This window comes from Silurus meridionalis, chromosome 24 (assembly GCF_014805685.1).
Source record: "Silurus meridionalis isolate SWU-2019-XX chromosome 24, ASM1480568v1, whole genome shotgun sequence".
Classification (NCBI taxonomy): domain Eukaryota; kingdom Metazoa; phylum Chordata; class Actinopteri; order Siluriformes; family Siluridae; genus Silurus; species Silurus meridionalis.
In genome coordinates, this window is record NC_060907.1 from 11166933 (window position 1) to 11192081 (window position 25149).

General features: G+C 38.4%; 1 protein-coding gene across 1 annotated transcript in view; it reads left to right on the forward strand.

The window, feature by feature from the left end:
- Positions 1-11546, forward strand: part of cfap58 (cilia and flagella associated protein 58) — a 63750-nt gene extending 52204 nt beyond the window's left edge. Inside the window, exon 18 of the mRNA XM_046837406.1 lies at positions 11189-11546. Coding sequence (XP_046693362.1) covers positions 11189-11309 — 121 coding nt within the window. The 3' untranslated portion in view covers positions 11310-11546. The remainder of the gene's footprint in view (positions 1-11188) is intronic.
- The last annotated feature ends 13603 nt before the right edge of the window (positions 11547-25149 follow it).

Consider the following 25149-nt stretch of genomic DNA (forward strand, 5'->3'; position numbering starts at 1 on the left):
GTAGCAATAGACACTTTGCTGCTGGAAATTTGCTGAGCACAATGATAGTGTCTAATCCCCGCTGATCGATTGTTTCTTTTCTCAAACGAATAATGACCCGGCGTTAAACAGATCTCTTGCAGCAGCTTCTAAAAATATAGCCTAATTGTAAAGGGAAGCTGATGTTAACGAAAAGCAGCTCAAATGAAACATAAAGCCATTTTATAGATTAAGAGGTTAAAATAAATAAAGTGAGTTTAAAGTGCATTTAGGACAAAGGCTGTAGCTCAGCATATAGATTGGAATGCTGCATAGGATGAAGTAAAATATTATTACATTACTCAGATTGAACAGTTAATATATTGTTAATGGATACAAATACATATATGAATATGAATCTGCTTAGTTTTCTTTTATTTAACTACAACCCAAAAACCATATAAAATGTTTATTAACAAATTTTCACAGGCTTTGTTAACAGATTCAAAGGTTTCTGGTGCATAAACTTTTCCTGTCAAGACCATGACCATTAACTATGTAATATTGCATATTTTCAACATTTAAACAGTAGAGCCACACACGTTAATATTGTGCTAAATTCACCTGCTACATACACGTGCATAAATCCAACTTGCATTCTAGCCATTGCTTTTGATTATTGCTCATGTGCTTTTTTATGTGATTTGTGAGCATCCTATACCACATTTACTACCTATTTGTTCTTATAATTAACCTCTACTCTGAGAAGATGCTCCACTATATCAGTAAAGTCAGGAACTGATGTAGGTGTAAGGAGGCCTAAGGTGCAGTCAGCAATCCAATTCATTCAAAAGGTGTTCAGTAGGGTTGGGATCAGAGTTCTGTAGCAGGCCACTTAACATCTTACACCCTTACCCATGCAAAACATGTCTTCCAGGGCTTGTTTGCGCCCAGGTGCATTGTCACACCAGAACAGGTTTGGATCTCCTAGTTCAAGTGAAGGTGAACTTTATGTTCACCAAAGATGTTTGTCCATTTGGAAACCCCCACATTAGAATGAGATAAGTAATTAGCACATGTAATTTAAAATCTCTCTCCATTCAAGTCAGTATTCTTCTTAGCAATGGGATTTGACAAATCAAAGATACACATAGTATATTAGTAGGTCTTTAAGAAGTGACATCAAAAAAGGCTATAAAACATCTAGCTCAAATATGAGCAAATAATGGTGAGGCAGTGACACTGTATTGGGTCAGGGTCTAAATTTGCTGTTCAGGTTGTAAGTGAAGTCTAATTCACTCTGCCTTTTAGTTTAATAGTGCTGCTTCCATGTAGGCAATGTGCGGACAGGGACAAGGTTGTGCTGCTGGACGCCCAACTCTCTCCTTCGGGCCTGTTCGGCCCGAAGGGTAATAAGGGTGGTCTTCCTTTGTGGCCCCATACAGCAGATCTCAGAAAACTGGCTGCCCAAAGGATCTCCCAGATCCAGCTCCCGCAGCAGGTCGGCTTGGTATGCCTGCAGTACGACAGGGTGTGCAGACATCCAGTGGCCTGGCCTGCCGAGGCGTAAGCTTTACCAACCAGCGCCGAGGTATTGCCCTGGGGCTTCGTGGGTAATGTCGGGGTTTTAGGGAAAATGCCACACCCCAGGAGAGATAGCCTGCTAGCGTCTCTTCAACCCGTAGCATGACACTGTAGCCATAATCTCTAAGCCCCGAGACGTTGGAATAAACCGTGGTCTTGGGGCTGAAGGGGCGAGAACGAGAAAGGCCATGCCCAGGACCTGGACACCAGGTCGGGGAAAAATGGCAAGCCCCGATGTGGAGGCTGTGATGCCGGGAGCAAAAAACCCTCATCGAGCTTGCCCAAGGAAGGGACTTAATGTTCACCGGCCGACCAAGCTATATCGACCTTATAAACTGAGCATGTCACAACCTCCAGAATCTCCTCGCTATCGGGTTCGTCAGAGTGGTATGGGAGAATGATGACAGGTATGCAACTCTTTCGCTCACTTTACCCAGTTCATTTGCATTTGAATTTGTCAGGCTAGCTGTTTCGACTCAATCCTACGTTACAAGCTGAGATGGTCTGCAAAGACAAAAGACAATCGCCCAATAGGTGATGGGTACATTACCCATTACACAATCCTGATCACCCTCCGAGTGGGCTTATTCCATGTTGTCATCTGCTCCCCGACCAACCCTATTATCCTGGGTTTTTCGTGGCTTCAAACATATGACCCATGATATCATGGGGCCATAAGGAACTATGCCAATGGTCTCCAAACTCATTAGACAGTGCATGAAGAACTCTGTTTGCTTCGCTTAGCTTAGCTTACCCAGTGATCCACTGTACCATGAAACTCGTCCAGAAAGCATTTTGGTGGACATCACTGGTAATTTTGAATAGGAAATGAGGGGGGGACTGAAAAAACATTTGACCACACTCACCACAAAATTGTTCTGAAGAATCATTCAAGACATTTTTATCTTTTATATTGGTTGCATCATACCTAAACAACTTTATTTCTTACTGTCAAATTATTATTATAAGATTATGGCTTCATGCTGTGAATGTACATATATCTGGAATTTGTGGCCTGTTATTTTATGATCTTCTACTGTGAATGTAATAAATGCCATCATTAATTACAAAGCAGACATACAATTACAGAAAGGATTGAAAGAAATCACTTCCACCACCGTCAGACTTTTGACCCTCTTCTTTTTTTTTATTCTTTTTTTTCTGCACTAACAAGGTCATTATCTTTCCAGATCTCAATTTCCTGATGTGTGTCGGACATCAATGCCTCTTACTTTTGCACGCACACTTTCTTCTTTCACCAACTGACTGATAATGTAATTAGGAGCTTAAGGGACTCCTGATCACTGTCAGATAAGCTCAAGAGGGCAATCTGTCTCCAAATAATGTCCTGCTAAAGTTCTGATTTTCCCCATTTGTTAGAAGCTTTGTGTTCACCATATACTCTACAGCCAGTTAAAATGTGATGCTAGTCCAGAGGTGGCAAAAGTACACACATCCTTCACTTAAGTAGAAGTACAGATACTCATGTATTGAAATACTCTGGTTAAAGTACTGACTATACTTTTTACTCAAGTTAAAGTAAGGAAGTTTGGGCTCTGACATGTACTTAAATAAAAAGTAGCCATTACTACTACCTACTTTAGTGTGATGCTGGTAACTGGACATTACATCATATTAATATTAGGGATGTCAACCGTTTAAAATATTTAATAGCGATTAATGGCATGATTGTCATGAGTTAACTTAACATTAAACGAAATGTAATCGTTTGTTCTGAATGTACCTTAAATTACTCCTTATGTTTATTATTAGTGATGGTATTGTATGAGTAAGTCAGGTGTGTCAGAGAAGTATGTAAGGGTGGTGCAGAACATGTATGAGGACAAAGAGCGCATCCTGTCTGTTTTCTTTATTTTACAAAAGCACAGCATTTTGTTGTTATTATAAGTTGACCCTTTACAGATTTTCGTGCATCGTGCATAAACGTGTGTCGCATTGAAGGTTTTGATTTTGCCTCTTTTATATGTATTTATTTATATTTTTTATTTATTTTTTTTATTTAAATTCATTTGGACAGCCCTAATTAATATATTAATACAAAATGAATTTTTTATTTTGTTACCTAATGAATGTATCCAGGCTGAACATCCACAATATAGAACACAAACTGAGAAAAGATGATGATCAGGTGACCAGGAATGTCTCTGTTCTCAGTCATGTTTACATTGCTGACTCCCTCTGTCTCATCCACATTAGCCCCATACTTCTTGTTGCCTTCTGTACTTGCTGATTGTTCGTAAACTAGCCTAAGTCTGTGTTGTGTGAGAGCCAGGAAATGATACACAAGTGGTAGATTGAAAAAGCTGTGCAATGAGAGGAAATAGGTTGATAGGGTGAAAATGACACGCAGTGAAAAGAAAAAATATTGAAATTTCACCAAATAGGTTACAACTAAAGTAATGAGTCTGTTTTAAAAATGTAAGCAGTAGAAAGTACAGCTATTTGTGTAAGAATTTAATAAATATCAGTAAAAAGTAATAAATAGTAAAGTAATGTACTTATACTTAAGTACAGTAACACAATATTTGTATTTTGTTACTTCCCACCTCTGTGCTAGTCAGAGCTTTTCTGTTCAATGCAGAGGAAATGTGTTCCAACATTACTGATTATGGTACTAATAAGTTGAATAATTTAAAGTTTTTGTGTGCTGCTGGTTGTTAGAATCTTCTTGGTGCACTAAGGTGATGGTAAAATATAGAGGATATCAGCAGGTGTATAATAATAATAATAATAATAATAATAATAATAATAATAATAATAAATGTTTTAGAGGTGCCTTTCTTAATACTCAAGGACACCGCACAATAGGTTAAAGGGCAAAGCATGATAAACAACATATAGAAACAATGTACACAGCTTACGGCATATACAAAACAACAATTAAAAAAAATTTAATAATAGAATGAGTGTCGCTGAGTGATGGGGTAATTAAGATTTAGGAAGAGTGGAGAAAGGAAGAGTATGCAATGTTAAACAGGTGAGACCTAAGTCTAAATTTTAAAACAGGCATAGAGTCAATGTTTCTAATGTCTGGGGGTAAAGAGTTCCAGAGCCGGTAAGCAGAGCAGCAGAAAGCCCTATGCCCCATGTAGGCAAAACGAGCAGAAGGAACAGAAAGAAGGAGCGACAAGGCAGATCTACTGCATGAGAACGAGAAGGAACATGAATATGGAGAAGATCAGACATATGGAAAGGTGCAAGGTTGTGAATAGCCTTAAAAGTGAGAAGAAAGGATTTTAAAGTTAATGCAAAGCTTGACCGAAAGCCAATTAAGCTGCTGCAATATTGATTGGTAATGATACAAGCTGCCAAGTTCTGAACCAGTTGAAGCTTACAGAGATTTGTGAGTAAGACCAAAAAGAAGGGAATTACAATAATCGATACGGGAGGTAACAAGAATATGAACAAGGATAGCAGTAGCATGGTGAGTGAGATGATGTTGCTTAATTTCAGAAAGAGAGAGTTGAACATTGAATGAAAGAAGTAAGTGATCAGTTATAGGAAGATTATTAGCAGTACAATCCGAAAGAGTAAGACCAGAACAGCAACATAAATCCAAAATGTGTCCCTTTGAATGAGTAGGAAAGTCAATATGCTGCTGAAGACCAAAACTCTCTAGACAGGCAAAACGTCTCTAGTAAAAGGGTGATTAGCATTGTCTATCTGTATATTAAAATCAACCAACAATATTATGTTTAAAGAAAGAGTGATTAGGTGGGTGGGAAAACCAGCAAAATCAGATATAAATGTGTTTTTTTGTTTGGGGGGATAAACCACTGCAACGGTGGTGGGAGCGGACACCAGGGAGACTTTCTACTTCTCACGGAAAATAATTGTGAGGCCACCTCTGCGTCCAGAGCCATGAGGTTAACAGATGTAAGCAAACCCAGAAGGGGTTGACTCATTCAGATCAGAAAAGTCAAGTTTCTGTCAAACAGAGAAAGTTAAACTTACGGTCAATGAGGTGATCCTGATGATGACCCTTGCTTGTAAGGATATTGGGAGGATATTCAGTGGACCAAAGTTTATGGTGCTGTTATCACAATTAACAACAGCCTGGAGTAGTCCTTCTGCAGGTTTGTGGACAGGCAACAGGAGAAGCCAAACATGTATGAGAAAATAAGAACATGGGTGTGTATAGTTGTGGGACAGCTGCTGCAGGTCTTACTAATCAGGTAGATACAGTATCTCACAAAAGTGAATACACAGCTTACATTTAAACAACCGTTTTAGTATATCTTCTCAAGAGACAATACTATAGAAATGAAATTTAGATATATTTTAGAGTAGTCAATGTGCAGCTTATATAGCAGTACAGATTTACTGTCTTCTGAGAAATAACTCAGCATACAGCCATTATTGTCAAAATGACTGACAACAAATGTGAGTGCACCCTAACTGATAATAGGGGTATACTGTGTAAGCTAGAGATCCAAACCTGTTCCAGCATGACAACACTCCTGTGGCCCACAAATGGATATACATGGTTTACATGGGTTGGAGTGGAAGATCTTGAGTGACCTGCTATAGAGCTCTTATCCTTGCTGAACACAAAATTTTTGCTTTCTTAGTAGCTAAATAGAATTTACACTTTAAAGCTAAATGGTTCCCTTGGTCCCCAATGGTTTGTCAATGTTCTTAATTCTATTCATCTAATTTTTTTTTTCAGTATGCAGGAGGAATCTATACTCTTTAAATGTCTCTGTGGATGATTAGTATTATTGTTTTTCAGACAGGTTTTATTAGAATCATTGTCGGTTTCTACTTAAAAACTTGAGGGTACATTGAAGAACATTGGGATGCCTCTCATTAAATTTAATCGCACTTGACATTCTACTAAATTTCTCAAAATTGTGTTCTGTCAAAAAATCAGGGACATTATATATATATATATATATATATATATATATATATATATATATATATATATATATATATATATATAAAATGGTTAAGTATATAAAAAGTTAATCTGGGTAAGTAATAGCTATTAAATTCGGACACCCGGTTTAGTTTCCTAAAATCATTACAGTGTTGGAGGCTCTTGTCTGGTTTTAATACTATTACAATGTTGTTGGACCAGGGCTCTGGTTGGCTCTTCAATGATTCTGTCCCTGAACATTTTGCTTACTTCCTCCTCAATAGCCTGATGATGGGCTTTGGGGACACTGTAGGGCTGCTGGCGTACTACCACACATGGTGCTGTTTTTATGTAATGCTGCAATATGTAGGTCAGGCCCTGTGACAGTGAAAACACATCCCTGAAATTAGCCAACACTTCTGAGACTTCCTGATGCTATGACTGCTACAGGTCTTCTTTCCAGGTCTTAGTGCCCGCTGCGGTATCTGTGGGGTAGTGCAGAATTATGACAGGGTGGGGACAGGTTCCATCTATTTTTGTTAACAAAGTCATAAGGTATATTTGTGTGTTTGGTCTCTTACTGAGCTGTTGCACTGGGAACCAGAAGCAGCACTCAGTCCCCCATCTGGAATTCCCATGGCAGAGCACGTCGGTTATACACTGGCTGTTGCTCTGCCTGAGCCTCTTTCATATGTCATTTCACGATGGGGGTGACTCTTTGATCTCCCTCTCATCTTCTTGCATCTTGAATGTTGTCAACCCTGTAGCTGCTTGAGGTGTTTTTTCACTGAGAACAGGGCATATTAGAGAAGAAAGTCCTAGTTTCTCTCTTTCTCTTCTGTTAACCATCACAGCATTCTCTTTAGCATCTGGCTAAATCCTTCCATCAGGCCATCTGTTTGCAGGTGGTAAATTGACATCCTTTTGTGCTTGATCTGCAACAGCCGGCAGAGATCTGACAGTTCAGAAACAAAGTACGTACCTTGGTCCATCAGGATGTCCCTGGGTATTCCTACCTGGCTAAAGAGAAGCAGCAGTTCCCGAGAAATGTTTGTTGTGGTGGATTTCTGAAGTGGAACTGCTTCAGAATACCATTAGGTGTAGTCCACAATACCAGTATATACTTGTGGCCGTGTGCAGACTTTGGCATTGGCCCCACCATATCCAAGTCAATTCGACTAAACAGCACCTCAACAATTGGAAGCAGAATGAGCAGAGCTGGGGCCGGTTTAGTGGGGGAGGTGAGGACACCACTAAGAGGTTATGCATCTCTGCTTAAATGCCTCGCATTTGCCTGGTGGAGTCTCTCCATGGTGTTGCGCATCCAGAGGTGTCCAGCTAGTGGGTGTTTTTGTGGGACCACTAAGAGATCCTAGAGATCCTGGTAGTAGAGGAGCCTACCCTTTGTAAAGAAGTATGTGGAAGTATGGGGATGGTAGTGGTTGGTTGCCTACCCGGTTTTCCCCTTCTATTTGCAACACTTGTCCCCAGCAGTTTTCATTGTCCCTATCTTGGTCCTTGAGTGCTGGTCGGGTTTTAAGATCTTCCACTGTTTCTTATCCTTTTTTTCTCTTCAGCGGTGTGGTGCTGAGAACAGCATGTAGCAATAGCAAGATCTCTTTCTTTAGTGCATCAAATTGTGAATCGGATAGTGAAATAGTGCAGGGTATGGAGTGGGGATTTTTAGTGAATGTGAAGCTGTGTAGGTGTGAGGAAGGCTTTGATCCTGAGGGAGGCAGGTTGTCCTGCTGAGGGTTCCCGGTAGAGCTGGTTCGTGGTCTGGGCCGGTCTCAAGCCTGAAGAGTGGTGTCATCTTTGCTGCTGCCATTGCCTGAACAAAGACATCTGGCATTAGTGGAAACGATTTAATTTTCCTCATCTGCTGCCGTGGCTCTCCTTTTATACACTGCCAGTTTCTCCTTCATGGTGAGGAGCTGCTCTGTTTGTCCTTTGGATATAAAATCTGACCCACATGACTCATCTGAAATGGAATAATTTAATCAGCTTTAAATTGTGGGCTCCCACCCTATGAATGCAAGAAGAGACTGTGTACATTGATGAACAAAATCTAACTTTTCTGCATACTGAACTAGTGGCACTCAAACATAAATTCTTCCTAGGGCCTTCAAATGTCTAGAACCAGCCCTCCATTAGTGAAACAAGTGAGAGAAATGCTTACACTTCCCCTGCTGGAAGTTTGTTTGCAGCCTGCTTGCCTGGATTGTGGCAAGACACATATCAATCTCTCTCTCTCTCTCCCCCTCTCTCTCTCTCTCTCTCTCTCTCTCTCGCTTTCTCACTCTGTCAGTAATAAACCTATACAGATATAAATCATCACCTAAATTTGTATTTCCAAACGCAATAATTATGTACAGTATAGCAGTAAGTATGTTCTCATTTTAAATAATCCACTGCTAATAAGATTATTTCTCTTTCGATAATGGCATTCGATATAGCCATGTTCTATTTGTTAATGTGAAGTGAGATGTAGCCTCTATTATCACACCCAAATCATCACACAGATTAATTTGATCTTATAAATTTGTAAAGAAAATAATTAAATAAGCTTTACTGTGAATTTAGTTTGACTAAGATTAATCTGGGTGTCAGACTGCAGCTCAAGTTGTAGTGATGATGGTGGAGATAAGTGGTTAAACCCTTGAAACTGCATGCGTAGAGACAGTCTTGTTCATCTAGTGCTAGAATGTTAATGTTAATTGAATTAAATGTTATTGTTGTATTTTTTTCTTTCTAACATACCTAAGACAGACTCCACATTCTTTAAAACTTGACTGAAATAAAACCAAAATGTGAACTTCGTTACGCTTCTAAAGGAATCATTTGGAAGCTTTGGTTTAAGAGATAAAGCAGTGAATGGTGGAGGTGGGTTCCATTACAAATAACAAATATTACAATATAACAATTTTTTTTAAGTTTATTTCAAACTAACACACAAGATGTGATTGGGTCAGCCCAATGTAAATGTCTCATGGCCAGTTTGTCTGGAAAAAAAAAAAACTCTCCACATACTTTTTTTTCAAACTTTAAGACCTTAAATATTAACTCTTATTTACCCCACCACTCACACACATTTATTGACCAGACATTTATTTGTTGGATATTGACACCCATTGACCAATACTTGGTATAGTAACTGAAACTGATTTAGAAAATATGAAAAACTAAGAAAATATCAACTTTGCACATCTAAATCTTGATATTTTTTGCTTATATATAGACAGAAAAAAGTGTTAAAGAACTGTTTAAAGAACTGGACAATGCTGCTAAACAATAATTAAATCCTCCTGTTTATTTCTATATTTAGTTTATAATATAATATTATTGTGGATGGTTGGTCCTACAGCTGCTATTTCTCGTAAAGAAGGTGCATGTGTACAGTAGCTGCTGCTTATGCCATTGGGACTAAACAGGGTTTTGGCCTCATTACTTGTAGGTCATGCATGATAGTTTGCCAGCATTGCTGTTATTATTGGAATTGTTGTGTCTGGTGTTGCTTGGGTGTTTTGACTCACTGCAACTATCTCTGCCAAATAATTCAAAACTAATTTATATTTTGCTCCCATTGCTGCTTTTGTATTGTTATTGTTTTTTGTTGTTTAAATTTGTTGTGACTTTATCTGTTTCTGCCAGATAGTTCAAACCTGGCCACAACCTAATTTTAAAACATAGCTCATCTTATTACTGGGATTAGAGGCAGAGGCACATATTATGCTCATCAACATCCTTGAGCATTATTTGGCTTGATTTTGTGACTGTCAGCAGCTGCAGATGGCGCTGATTCTACAAATCAAGTGAATGGCGTTTTGATCAAATCATGTTTCACAGATGTCTGCTGTTCTGTCTAAAAGTCACTTTTAAACCCATCTGCATAATATTCCTTTAGCTAGAGATATTCAGGAGGAGAAAAACAAAGGTGGATGCTGTGTGTGTGTGTATGTGTGTGTGTTTCAATTTTGTTGGCAATTGTCTTCATTGTTTCCAGTGTGAAATCTGAATACACAGCCAGTGAATTTTGATTTATAGCTTTTGATATTGGGCAAACAAAGCACTGAAATTAAGAATGAATGGGCAAGAAAGAAGTTTGTGGCATCAAGAAGGAAAGCAGTGAAGTGTGCACATTAATGTGTAAGTGTGTACACTTGCTTCAGCTTTAGCTTGCAATTCATTACGATTGCATTGTTACATGGCTGACACTCAAGTACTCAAAACCATGAAATTACAAACATCCTGGAGAAAAATTATGTTTCTTTTGGTAATTTTTTGGCATTGGAACATTTCAGCAAGCGCTTTATTGCTATATTGAGGGCAGTCTGTACCTTTTGTACCTAACATTCTACAGGCTGCATATAGACTTAAACCCTTACATGTTGTAAATTAATATCTATTAAGGTTGTCAACTCTTAATTATACATTTCTGTGTTCTTTAGCCTGTATATAATGTATTACATCATTCTGCATGGTTATAGTAACTTTAGTTTTGTGTTTCAATAGTTTTAAGGCAGCCCTATCCTAAACATGCTGTCATGCTGACTTTTCAACAAATTTGGATGAGGATAATGAGAACTGCAATATTTTTGTTGTTGTTTTGTTGTAATCAGAATGAACTGAGGCAGCTGAGGTCTGGACTGGCAAAAATAAATTAATTAATAGCCTAACACTGCATAATGTTGTGTTTTAATTCCTTCTTTGTGCATCTTTTAACTTCTTTTGTCATCCTTCATTTTTTTTGTCATTTTCCCCTAGGGAAACGGAAGGGAGTGAGGTGCAGACTGGGCAGCCCCTGATCGTGCCTCAACACATTGATGGACCCCGTTTTACAGGGGGAGGCTTCAGCCTGAAGCAAGGGAACAAAACTGCTGCCTAACCTTTCTAATCTCTTCTCTCTGTCTCTGTCTCTGTCTCTCTCTCTCTCTCTCTCTCTCTCTCTCTCTCTCTCTCTCTTTCTATCTCTGTCTTTCTCTGTCTCTCTTTTTCTCTGGGTCTGACTTGCACACTGGTTGGCTGTTTGTTCTGTGAAACCCACAATGCTTACACTGTGTAATGTTAATGTCAAAATGAAAAAGCAAAAGCCATTGTTCTCATGTGTCAATTGTTAATAAAAAAGACACATTTTTACTCATGCTAATTGCTTTGGTTTCTTTTTTTAATTTCATTAGCAGGATTGTTCGTAGTCACTGGTTGAAAGAGCATAAGCACTCAAAATATTGTTTATTATTATTATTATTATTATTATTATTATTATTATTATTGTTATTATTATTATTATTATTATTATTATTATTATTATTATTATTATTATTATTACTTCCACTCTTTCTTTCTTTTACTGTCTACTGTTCTTTTGTCTTCCATGCTTTTTGTGTTTATCTTATAGTTTAGCACTTGTTCTTTAACCTTAATTTTTTTTTTTTTCTGCAAACGTGCCTGCCTTGTTGCCTCTTTATTTCTGTCTCTCCCAAGCATATGCTAACAAGGTGAAAGGTCCTGATTGTCTATTCTATCTCTTTTAAACTAAATTAGATTTCCTTATACAGTCAAAAAAGATAAGAAAATGTCAATCATTCGCCAGACACATGCAATACATTGATTAAAACTGTAAGCAAGCATGCATGTTCATCTCCGAATATTGTCTGCTGCTAAAAAAAAAGTTATCCTTTTTAAGACCCCTGCATGTTTCTTTTCCTTGTAATCAAGGAAGCGGTCCTTTTTCCTCCTCTTTACATGTAATTCACTGTTTATATGTTCAAAGTTTAGAAACCTTTTATTAATTAACAAACAAAAACCTATAGCTTACTTTTAATGTAAAACGAAATCTCATTTTAAATGCAATTTAAATGTATTAATGTTGCATATTTTGGACGACACAACTTGCACGTGCTATTGGTTCTTTAATGTGTCTTATATGAATATGCTAATGCTTACACATTCACAGTAGTGTTTTTTTTTTTTATTATTGCCACAAATGTAAGGGCTATGATTAACTTACCGAATAGTAACAGACATAAACCATTAAACTCAACAGTAAAATAAAGCAATGATAAAGTAAAAATGCCACACAACGCGCCGGCACGTTTTTCGACCCCTTTAAGAGTGGGGGTGCTGTGACAATTATTTGCTGTATGTGTGCCTTATGGCGGATTTTGGTGCTTAATTTAAGACTTGGTGCATCGTTAAAACAGATGTTTAGTGATTACAATTGTTTTTTTCTGTAAAGAGTAATAAAGAATAGCGGACGCTGCGGATTAAATGTAATTTAATTTAGTAATTTAGTTTAGAAAAGATGATGATGATGATCAGGAATGCCTCTGTTCTTAGTCATCCAGCAATTTCTTGTTGCTTTCTGACTTGTTTATTGTTAGCTTTATAAACTAGCTACTAGTAGTATGTTGAAAAAGCTGCACAATGAAAGGAAATAGGTTGATGGGCTGAAAACAGCACGCAATGAGAAAGAACTAATTGACATTTCACCAAATAGATTAAAACTAAAGTAATGAGTCTGGTTTGAAAATGTAAGTAGTAGAAAGTACAAATATTTGTTTAAAAAAATTTAATAAGTGAAAGTAAAAAGTTGTCCAAAAAACAAAAAGTGAAGTAAAGTACTGATACCAGAAAAATCTACTTAAGTACAGAAACGAAATATTTAGATATTCATTGCAACTGTCAATGGTTTGAATGCTATGCCTGATTGGTGTAAACATAGTGCTCAAGATAAACTTTTTTGCATTTAATCAATGTTTCTTAATCCTGCCTTCATGTCATTTGTGTTATTTAATAAGTTTATTCAGCCAGAATACAGTATCCTTACACATTCTATCAGCTATTAATGTACTTTCAGTAGCTAATTTAGATGCATCACTGATACACCTTTCAACCATCCAGCAAAAATTATACTGAGAAAATAAAGATATAATAAAATAATTTATAAAAGACAAATTGATTAATGATGCGTGCTTTAAGAAATTGTTAATGAATCATGAATAAGAAACATCTTCAATTGAGTTACTTAAAAGTGATGGCACCACTTGAAAGATGGCATTATAATCACCAGTTGAACACAAAACAAGAACATTTTGGTGTTCAGAAATTCGTCAGAAATATTCTTCTATTCTTCGGTTGTAGAAAGATGAAGAACATAGCCAAAAACGAGCACAGCATGATCTGAGAAGTATCACGCGCATCTCTCTCTCTCTCTCTCTCTCTCTCTCTCTCTCTCTCTCTCCTGGCCAGTATACAGCTCCTTCCCTTTGTGCTGCGTTTTACTTCATCAGATAGTTTGAACGTGAACAGTTTAGCTGAAGAGAACCTGCCTAAAAAATAACGGGAGAGCGCGCGCGCTCAGCATCCACCATACAAACAGATCCCAAGCTATGACAATTCGGTGTCCCCAGCTCCGGTTTGCAATAACTATAAAACGGTTATCAGGCACGCACTTGACTTTGTTTAATTGGCTCGTTTAATTGTTGCATTTCGGTGCCATCTCTGGGGCGCTCTTAAAAAGACAGAGACGTCCGAAACGACGCGCGCGCTATCATCGCTCCGACTGCGGCTGGGAAATTGCTGGTTAGTTTCTTCGCGCGCGAGAGAGACTCCAACCCGTTCAGGATGAAGTTCACGTGGACGCGGAAGGCGCGCGCATTCGAAACTGAGCAAAGCGCGCACCGGGACCTCGAGGGAGTGTTTGGCGCAGCGGCCGCAGAAGGCGCGTCCCCGGGGGGCAAGAGGAACGCGGAGGCGCGACCGAAGGTATTCGGCGGAAAATCCTCGGACGCGCTGCTGTTCATGGACGCAACCGCGAAGACGCGAAAGTCACGCCTCTTCCAGAGCAGAGGAGCCCAAAGTGATCAGCAGCACCTTTGCCCTGGCTGGAGACTCCGCTCACAACCACGTTGATGCATCCGGTATGGGGAAATAAAGTCCTCAGGTGGGCGCGGGAGAAGATGTTCTATAGTGAATAAAGTGGTGTGTACGTCATGACTTGGTCCGCTTAACGTATTCGAGCCTAATATCAATTAAGCTCCATCTTAACATAAGTAGTTTTTTTTGCATATCTGTGCTTTACTGAAGAATTTTCATTTGGGAAGAATTTTACTGTAACTTCACTATATTTCACTGTTAAATATCTTACTTTTTGAACTCATCAGTTCAACAGCATGAAGAACATTTAAAGTTTTAAATTATCTAATATTGGACTCTGAAAAAGGATTGTCTCCTTACTTGTTTTGCTCAACCTTACTGCAGCTTTTCACACCATTGATCATAATATCCTCCTTTCTAGACTAGAAATGTAGAAACTAGAAAAAGAAACAGCTCTCTCCTGACTTGTGTCTTATTTGACTAATCAGTTTGTTGATGTAATTGGTGAGTTCTCCTGAGGTAAAGTTTGGTGTTCTGCAAGGATCTGTCTTAGGCCCACTGCTTATGCTGCCTCTTGGGGGATCCCTGGTGGTTTAGTGGTTAGGATGCGGCACTCTCACTGCTGCAGCCCGGGTTCGATTCCCATCAGGGAACCAACCCCAGCCATCAAGGTTGCACAAGCCAATGCAAGCTAAGTGCCAGTCCCAAGCCTGGATAAATGGGGAGGGTTCCATTAGAAGGGCATCCAGCATAAAAACATGTGCCAAATCGAACATGCGGATCATGAATACAGATGATCCGCTGTGGTGAACTCTAACAGGAGAAGCCAAAAGAAAGGTTTTTTTTTTTTTTATATGCTGCCTCTGGGTTAAATTTTACATAAACATTCTATTTGCTTCCATTGCTATGCTGATGATGCAGTTGTATATTTCGGCACAGCCAGATGTAAGAGATCAGCTTAACAATGTTGAGGAGTGTGTAAAGGACATCAGACTGCGGATACTTGATAACTTCCTTCTGCACAACTCAGATAAGATGGATGTACCTTTAGTAGCACCGCATGCAGCTAGAAGTTACCTTTCTGATCATGTAGAATTTTTGAATGGTCTTTCTGTCTCAGTGTACAGCAGTCAAAGACCTTGGTGTGATTACTGACCCTAGTCTGTCCTGTGGGGCTCATCTAAATAACATTACCAGGATAGCCTTCTTTCATCTTAAAAATAAAATACTACTACTGATGTATTAAGCACTCAACGGTCTCATTCCACAGTATCTGAGTGAACTTCTGTACCATTATGATCCCCCACACCTACTTAGATCAAAAGGTGCAGGATATTTGTTGGTACCTCAAATAATGAAGACTACAGGAGGGGGCAGATCTGGAGTAATCATGGATATAGAGTGTTTTGTGAACTTTTGAGAAGTTTGTATGCTGTTGTCCCCTCAATCTCATGTGTTCACTCAGGTTTGTTGACAGTGGTGTGGTGGGCTGTCTCTTATCCCAGAGATCCCTCATGTCTGTTACGGTCTGGTTCTCCCTTTAAGTTATGCTCCCATAGCGAGTCTTGCTGGAGTCCCCAACTGCACAGTGTTCTTAAAATTTATACAACAATAAGGATACTTGATAATCAATATCTCTCTCTCTCTCTCTCTCTCTCTCTCTCTCTCTCTTTCTTTCTCTCTCTCTCTCTTGGTCAAGTTAAACATGCTCCTAAGGTACCAGTGACCAGTGTTTCTGCCCCTCTTCTTAAATCTGCCTGCTTCGTCCTGGCCTGCCTCTGGATGTTGTTCTCTTTGATTGGAGGCCACTCTGTGCAGCTGGGGATGGTTTCACATCAATGGCCTGGAGATCCATAAAATTACAGAGTAACACAGGCGCTTTGGATTTGGACTGTATTTAATGTCAACACTCTGCTACAATGATTTAGGACTACAGTATTCATTTGATCACCATCGCTACACACCTCAACATCGTTTAGCTGTAATAATAATGTATAATGTTATAATGTAATAATAAGCTGTAATTTGGTGCTAACCAGATGAGGATGGGTTCCCTCTTGAGTCTGGCTCCTCTCAAGTTTTCTTCCTTATGCCATCTCAGGGAGTTTTTCCTTGCCACAGTCGCCACTCATTAGGGACAAATGTACACTTTTAAAGAACAATCTTATTTATTCTTTCTTACCACGTTATCTGAGTAAAGCTGCTGCTTTGAGTCTATTGTTAAAAAAATTATACAAATAAAAATGTATTCAATTGAAAAATTGGTTATTGAGAATGATTCATTTAACAGAATGTCATACATTTAACCAATAATCTGTATAAAGCTGCCACCTATTGTAAAGATCAACGACAAATAAATGATAAAAAAATATAACATGAAGTAATTACATGATCTGTTGTTGATCTGCTATTTTATTGGCATTGAATGCTGTGTGCAGCATATTTCATCAGGAGGAGAAAAATCCTGTGTGCAGCAGCTGTCAATAAGAGATTCTCCTCACACACTGAGAAAGATAATAATAATAATAATAATAATAGTAACAATAACAACAACAATAATAATAACATTAATAATGGCTCAAAAAGCCAGGTATGGAGGCGCTATGATCCAGGGAGTCCGTATGCAGCCACGACTCCGTAAAACACATTAAGCTGCCCTCTCTGTATTCCTTCTGGGTCCGAATCAGCATGCACAATGCGTCCATCTTATTACACAAGGACCGCAAGTTCTCCATAATGACAGACGGGACCGGCAGTTTAAATCTCCTCCACTTCACTCTTATATTCTTACTGGCTCTGTACCTCCTCCTGATCTCCGGGGAATCTCATGCCTGACTCCAGTAAGAAGCTCTGGTTTGGAAAGTGCAAGCAGCTGATTGCATGTGTACTTAAACACGGCATCACTGTGCTCGCCAACACTCCTCACAAAAAGTGCCAAGAGCAGCAGAAGGACCATAAAAAAGTGTAAAACCTGTGTTGTAATAATATTGAGTGTGTAAAATTAAGTTAAAAAGTTAAAAAACATTAAAAGGTAAAAAACTAAGAAAAAAAAAGTTCGAAAGTGGGAAAAGAAAAAAGAAATGGCATCGGAAAGCTGTCAATTAACTGTTAGGGGTGGGACTATATTCTTAAGTGTGTTTGTATTGGAAAGTGACGTCACGCACATTCGAGGGGAAATGGCAGTAATAGATGAATTTTGCAGAACGTTTGAACAATGGAGGTAGTCTGTGAAATTGTGGGGGACATAATGATGCTCATGCAACAAGCTGATGACAGTTCATACTCTACAGATTTCCTCTTACTCAGAAGCCATTTAGCTTTGGACAGGTTAAATGAGTCTGTGGCCTTGACGAGCACCAACATCAGTAATGTTGTCTTCGCCAAACTAAGTGAAATGGCTACAAGGCTTTTTTGAATGACAGAACAACTAAAGGATCAGGACATCCTTTCATGGACATACCGTTAGAAATGATTGAGCGGACCATCTGTAGAAGACTGGAACAGCATAGATTAAGGTAAGTAAAGTTTTCATAGATGTGGAAAGAACTTCACTGACAGGCGTTCTTGTAAAGGCGACATGGCTTGTCAGACATAGCAACAGTAAGGAGGCTGGGTTTTTGCGAAGAGTCCATTTCTTATAAATTTATGAAAACTGTATTTAAGTTAATCTCGTCAACAAAACCAAGAACTAAATACAAACTGTAAATAACACCATTCACTTGTTCAAAATTGATGTATTATGTAGCTGACAAGAGTTGTTTCAAGAAACTCCCTGTATGATCAAAAACACAAGAGACTCAGTTTCGCAGGTCCTACATGTGTCCTGGCTGATCCACCTGAACCGGGTGAATTCAGCGGATCCGTTGGACTCGTATCACATGGTGAATTAGTTGGATCCAAAGGGACTTGTGAGTGGGATTCATGAATTCACGGATTCTGTGAATTCTAAGGATTCATTGAGTGCCCTCCAGTGGAATTCCATGGCAAAAACAGGCAGAATCCTTACTGACTCAAGGGATTCGTGAGACTCGGATTCGTCCACTGAGTAAATCAGAAGGATTTGAATCCGTATACAGATTCGGATATCTCATCTGTACTCAATATATTATGTGTATCTATTACATACTATCCCATGGTGTTAAAAATGAAATGTAGGAGTCATCCAAAACATATGGCAAAATCCATATGAAAGTTTAGAAGGAATCTAAGGACTTAATATTCAGAATATCCAAAATCTACAGATACAAAGGCAAAAACTGGGCAAACAGGTTCTATAGTATATGTATATTTTTATATTGTAAATCCATTTTTAATTTCTTAAATACATAAATGAAACTAGCAAATATTAGAAAACTGATAAATAAGTCTATATCTGGGTGAAAATGTAACATCCATTTTGTCTGAGGATTATGCAAACCTTTGCTCTCAACTATATATTCTATTAAAAAAGGAGGTTTTTTTTCTAATGTTTAACATTACTGGAAGTAAAAATAGTACAAATTAGCATGTAACCAACTGTTAAATGGACTTCAGTTGGGCTCATGTAAACAGCTTGTTTACATCTTTTTTAGAACCTAGTGCAGCATGTCATCTAAGTGCTAATTGAAGCTCCATCTGTGCCAAAAAGCCATGGCTAAGTACTCTGAATGTGTATGCAAGAACCAGTTGACAAATGAGAGAGATGAGCTGCTCTCCAAAAAAAAGCCCACAACCAAGCAATATGAGGCTGAGGAGGTAAACACGAAGGCCCAGGGGTCTCATTTCTAACCGTGTATATGTATTTAAATTCTCCAAGAGTTTGTTTTTAATAGATCAGTTGATTGGAGAATGTTTATAAGTATACAAATATATTATATTAATAAAAACAAACTTGATGGGAGAATGTGCGCACCTGCAAGTAAAATATGAGCCATGTGTACGCACATTCTGGAGACAAGGGGAATTGGCCACACAGATAGCAAGGTGGTGAAATGATGTCAGGTTGTAAAAGTAAATGTGAAGAGAATGATGATAAGTATTGATGCCTCACACACATTTAATTACACTCCACATCATATGTTAGATTCATATTATCATGAAGATTAAGTCCAGCAGTGTTATTTGTGCTTGTACTGAATGATAATTATTTCATTAAGACCTTCTAATTAAATCCAAATCAAATCTTAAATCAGAATTAATTCTAAATATTTAATCAGCACTGTCTCTCCATCACACTGTCCCATTGTATGGGAGAACAGGAGGAGGAGATGGATGCATAGAATACAGGATTGCATCAAATGCTATGTACAATGGAGGCCGATTTAGATTTTCTTAGATCTGTGCTCTTGGATCTTTGTGCTGACTTGGGACCAGTACTAGAGAAGGCAACATGCGGGAACCATGCCATCCCGGTCCAAATACAAGTCCTCACCACTGTAGCAATTGGTTGTTTATATAAATATAATATATAAACTTTCTAACTAAGACCTTCTTTGGATATAAAATAATTTTATTAAATCTCATTCTATAGGTCCGGTTTATCACAGCCTCCAGATGCATCAGGTGGCAGACTTCTTTACCATCTGGCAAAAATATGCAAGATTATCAGGGTGTGTGGTGTTTTAGATAGTGTGGCACTGAGGGCTGGTATCCCTCTCCCTCCTGACCTCCCTCCCTGTAAGCAGTATGCCAGAAAAGTGCAAGAACCCAAGATGTCATGCGGTATTTGTAGGAAAACGAAAAAAAAAAAAAAAAAAAAGCTTCATTTTTTAATAACATCTTTCAATAATTCTGCAATTTCTTGCATGTTTTTTCTCATCTGCTGTAGCTTATTTGAAATCATGTTGATAGCATTTATCTTGTCTCTCTGAAGCTGCAGGTTAGTGTCAGTGAACCCCCGAACCACTTCTAAACGTGCCATGATTCTTGACCGCTTGACGACATGACCACTTCTTGATTCGTGCCGTGTGCATAATTTATTTCATCATTGCTACACACACACACACACACACACACACACACACACACACACACACACACTGAATGTACAAAAAAATCCACATTTTGTTAACCTAGTTTAAATTCTGTTAACCTTATTCCTCTATGGTCTCAATCATGTCAGTGTCTCCCTCCTTTTCCGACAGAATCCCACATGAGCTGACCTCCCCAATATGCAGTGGTGTACGAAGTACACAAAGCATGTACTTGAGTAAAAGCAGAGATACAGTAGGTAAAAGTAAAAGTGGTCCGTTTAAACTTTCACTTGAGTAAAAGTACGAACGTATTTGCCTTCAAATGTACTTAAATATCAAAGTACTATGATTTGTTATGGAAATAATGTCTTATTATCATTTTTATTACAAGACTCTTTGCTTAATAAACTCAGTTTATGTAAAAAGACTCTAATGTTACTCTTAGCACACCAATCCTTTCTGAGTAAGGGAACCTCTCCAGGCAGTGGGTGCACACTAGATCAGGTTCATTGACCGTGACATAATATAATATTTGACATGACTGCAAATAAGCGGTAAAAAAATAAAATTAATAAATGATTGTTTTATTTTTTTTTGCCGTGTATGCCCTTTTTTTCTTCGTGTGAGCTCTGCTTCCCGTGGAAAGATGCCCATGTCGCCTCTCCATAAATCCACCACTGCCAAACAGCAACTTCAAAACAAGTTTAAAACAGAACACATGCTCTAGATTGATTGGTGGATTGCTGTGAGCTTGACCAGTTAAGTTTTTATTCACTCATAAATAAAAATGAACGACAGATTTTTTGAAATGTAGTGAAGTTAAAGTATAACTCTCCCCGAACAAAAATACTTGAGTAAAGTACAGATACGCGAAAAACCACCTTACTTTAAGTACATTAACGAATTACATTTACTTTGTTACTGTCCACCACTTCCAGTATGCATATACAGTAAGTGCACAAAACGTTCATTAGAAAAATAAAGTCATCTTTAGAACAGAATATAAGTGCTATTAACCATGGACACACTTTATATTAAATTACTTATGTGCCATGAGAGCAAAACTTTAATGCAAGCACAGACTCTCTAACTACTAATGTTCATAATAACACAGATTCTTTTCACTAATGCAGATAAAAAAAACACTCTGTAACTCTGCTTTTAAGTTAGCTTTAAGATTTCTCTGCAGCTTTGTAGCTCATTGGATTTCCACAGAAATTTATCATGCTTTATGACCAGGAAGACTTATTTTTGCAGCTCAGCGGTATTTAGAGTTTACAGTTTCATTTGGAGCATCCCTATTTAGTCAGCAAATCAATAGCAGAAATGTGTGCATGGTTCAGTAATTCAGTTTCAGTCCAAAACATTAGTTCAGAATAGTAGATTTTATTTGCCACATATCTTTTGTTTTTCTGGTTCAACCGAGACAGAAAAGCTTGCAAATGAAACGCTTGGCCATAGCATTATGGAGAGATATGACTCCCTTGTTGGTAGGCTGGTGGTGAGAAAAAAAGGACTTTCTGTATTTTTTGTTTTGTTTACCAAGCACAACACTAGGGGAGAATTGATTGGAAGCATGCCGTGGCTGGTCACAGGATAGCGGCATTAAATTTCAGAGAAGAAGATAGCATGCGTGACAAACAAAACCTGTATACGCAACAGTAAAAAGTCAGGAATCTTACACTTCATCCTCAATTTTAGTGATATGCTTCCGTTTCCATGGCACACCATGGATCACAGCTTGCTGCACAGCTTTGATTCAAATACCTGAGAATATGCCAGTATATCCAACAGGGCAAATGTTATTTTGATAATGTTATTGATAATTGATCATTAGTTCAAGTGAATAATTTGCTCAAAAACATTTTTAGGCTAAATCCAGTAACATGAATAGGCTTTAATGAAATGTGGATGCAAAATATAACCTTAGGACAAGGATGAGGGCCAAACATATGGAGGAAAAATAAAGCATGTGAGGATGCAATGTCCTGATCTGTTTGGTGCATTTGACCACAGCACAGTTCAATTCTCCTGTCTGATTAGTTTTTGCTCAACAGACATAAATGGCACTCACTAGTTTGCTAAGATCCAATATTAACACATACTAATATTATTTTACTCAAGGTCTTCAACAGGATGCCTTTTATATGTTACTGTGAATTGGATTATTCACAATAATCCATTATTTACCATCCAACTTTAAAATTAAATCCTTTTGGCCAAAACAATCATCTAACAGCAGTGCATACTCTTTATTCCAGCTACAGCAGAACATCCAGGTGCTTCATAATGAGTGCTCAAAGGGGAAATCAGAAAAAGAAACTGGTGAATAAGTTGAAACAGCTTCAAGATGCCCATCACAAACTTCCTGTTTCAGCCACATGAATGACTCCAGTAGGTTCTTTAAGTTGTCAAAGGATTATTAAGACTGGAAAACAATACATAACCTGAGGATGAATACTTAAAGTCTTAATGTAAACAGAAGGGGAAAGTACAGCTCAGTGGTAGTCTTCTAATCAGAAAGTTGTGAGCATCTATGAGTTTAAGGGCTTTGATCAGGGACAGAGGAGTGGCTGAGATTTTAACTCACGACACTTTGGATCAAAAATCCAAAGCCTTAGCCACTAAGTACCACCAAGCAGCCACTGTTGCTTCTAACCTTCAACTGTTGTATATTTGTATAAATCATTTGTATAAATGAGATAATTGTGAGTCATTCTGGATAAGGGCACCAGCAAATGCTGTAAAATGTAAAATACATTTTACTAAAAAGTGTTAAATTCCTCTTTAGGTGGTATAAAATTTGTTCAAGACTAGCTCTGGTTGCTTTTGCTAAATCTCTTTCGTCAGATGCCTTTAAACCTGGCAGTATAACTGCCCCTGAGGATGAATTCTTGATGCACAATGACGTGAATGTTGAAAAAGACGAGCAGGCACTTGGTCGAGCAGCGGACCTGCCTCACTTTTTTCGGTTGTGGAAATGATAGGCTCTTCCACTGTGAAGACTGTTGTTTGTCTCAGGGTCATACCAATTTTTGTCACTGGTAACAATCCTCAACATAAAGGACGGGTCATTCATGACACACTGACAGAGTTCTTGCCAGATTTTGATGTGATGTTTCTTCTGCTCCTGAGTCAGCAGCCTGGGGACGAACATGGCAGCAACATAGTGCATTTTCAAATTACATATGAGAATTGCCTGGACTGTTCCGTATGACACACCAACAATGGCAGAAATGATGTGAATTGTTCTCCGACAATCATCATGCACAAGTTGCTAAATGGGATTGAGCTTGTTAAAGGTCTTCCTGATCTCTCGACGTCTTCCAGTAAAGTTCTTTTGCTCTTGAAGCGTGTGACACTCAAAACACATCATTGTTGCTTTGCCGTACACTTGCAAATTGTGTGTCGAATGTCTCCGTGGAAAATTTGCCCACTTTGACGAAGAATTTTACGTTTGCTCTTTTTCCACATGCTTTCCATGATGAATTCAGATGGTAATACACGTGGTCAGAAAAGCGAAAGTTATACACAGAATGGGCTCGTGAAGGCCGGTGCTTCTTTTTCTTCTTCTTCTTCTTTCTGCTTCTCCCATTAGGGGTCGCCACAGCGGATCATCCATTTCCATACCCACCTGTCCTTTACATCTGCTTCTTTCAAACCAAATACCTGCATGTCTTCCCTCACCACATCCATAAACCCCGTCCTTGGTCTTCCTCTTTTCCTCCTTCCTGGTGGTTACATCCTCAGCATTCTCCTACCGATATACCCTATGTCCCTTCTCTGCACATGTCCAAACCATCTCAATCGTGCTTCTCAAACTTTGTCCCCAAAACTTTCTACATGCGCTGTCCCTCTAATAAACTCATTTCTAATCCTGTCCATCCTCGTCACTCCCAACAAAAACGTAAACATCAACATACATAAGTAGCGGTGCTGAAAGAGAGCTAACGAAAACTCCCAACGAAACCCTCAACATCTTTAACTCTGCTACCTCCAGCCCCACCTCCTGTCTTTTACTCAATGCCACTGCCATTAAACCATACAACATTGCAAGTTTCAATAAACCTTTCCTTTAACCTTTGCAGATATCATTCTATCAGAAATCCATCTTGCCACTCTTCTCCACCCACTCCACCCTGCCTGCACTCTGTACATCTACTGTAGGAAAACAAAAAAGAAAAAAAAAGTCACAACTCCCTTTTATGGCTATGCTTCACAGACCCCACATCGAAAACCTTTGGCCTAGACAGTGTATTCATCACAAGAAAAACTGTAACAGTGGAGTTTTCTGAACTCTTAACCCCTTTTGCATCAATCGAAGAAAAAAAAAATTTAAAGATGGCACACAGTCTTTCCAAAAAGCCTCTCATCTAGATATTAATATTTAACTCCTAGGAATTTATCCAGTTCAAAAACCTGACTGTCAAGTGATCCACAAGGGGGCACTGCACAAGCACTGTCAACACCACACAAGGATAAGCAAGCTCAATTCCTCTGATCAGCTTCTCTATATGGAAATCTTATGCAGTTATGACTTCATCATTTTTATGCCCAGGTAAGGCATGACACGTAGCCATTCAGAGAAAATTCCATGACATAACAAGAAAGGTAAAAAAAGTACGGAGATGTAGAAGTGCAGATGAGGAGAGCCACCAGTTTAGAGTTGAAGACTCATCTTTTTACGAAGCAATTTTCATTATGTGTATGCTGGCTAGAGCATTATTCATTCTGTAATCTGATTGGTCGGATGGAATTCCAAAGGATAAATCACAGGTTTATATTGAAACACTCATTCTTACAACTTGTACAGGGACTTGTATCAAATGCTCCAAAATGTATCTGAAATATGGCTTCAGTTTTTGTAAGTTATTGAAAGAGATCAAAAAGGGAGTTGTT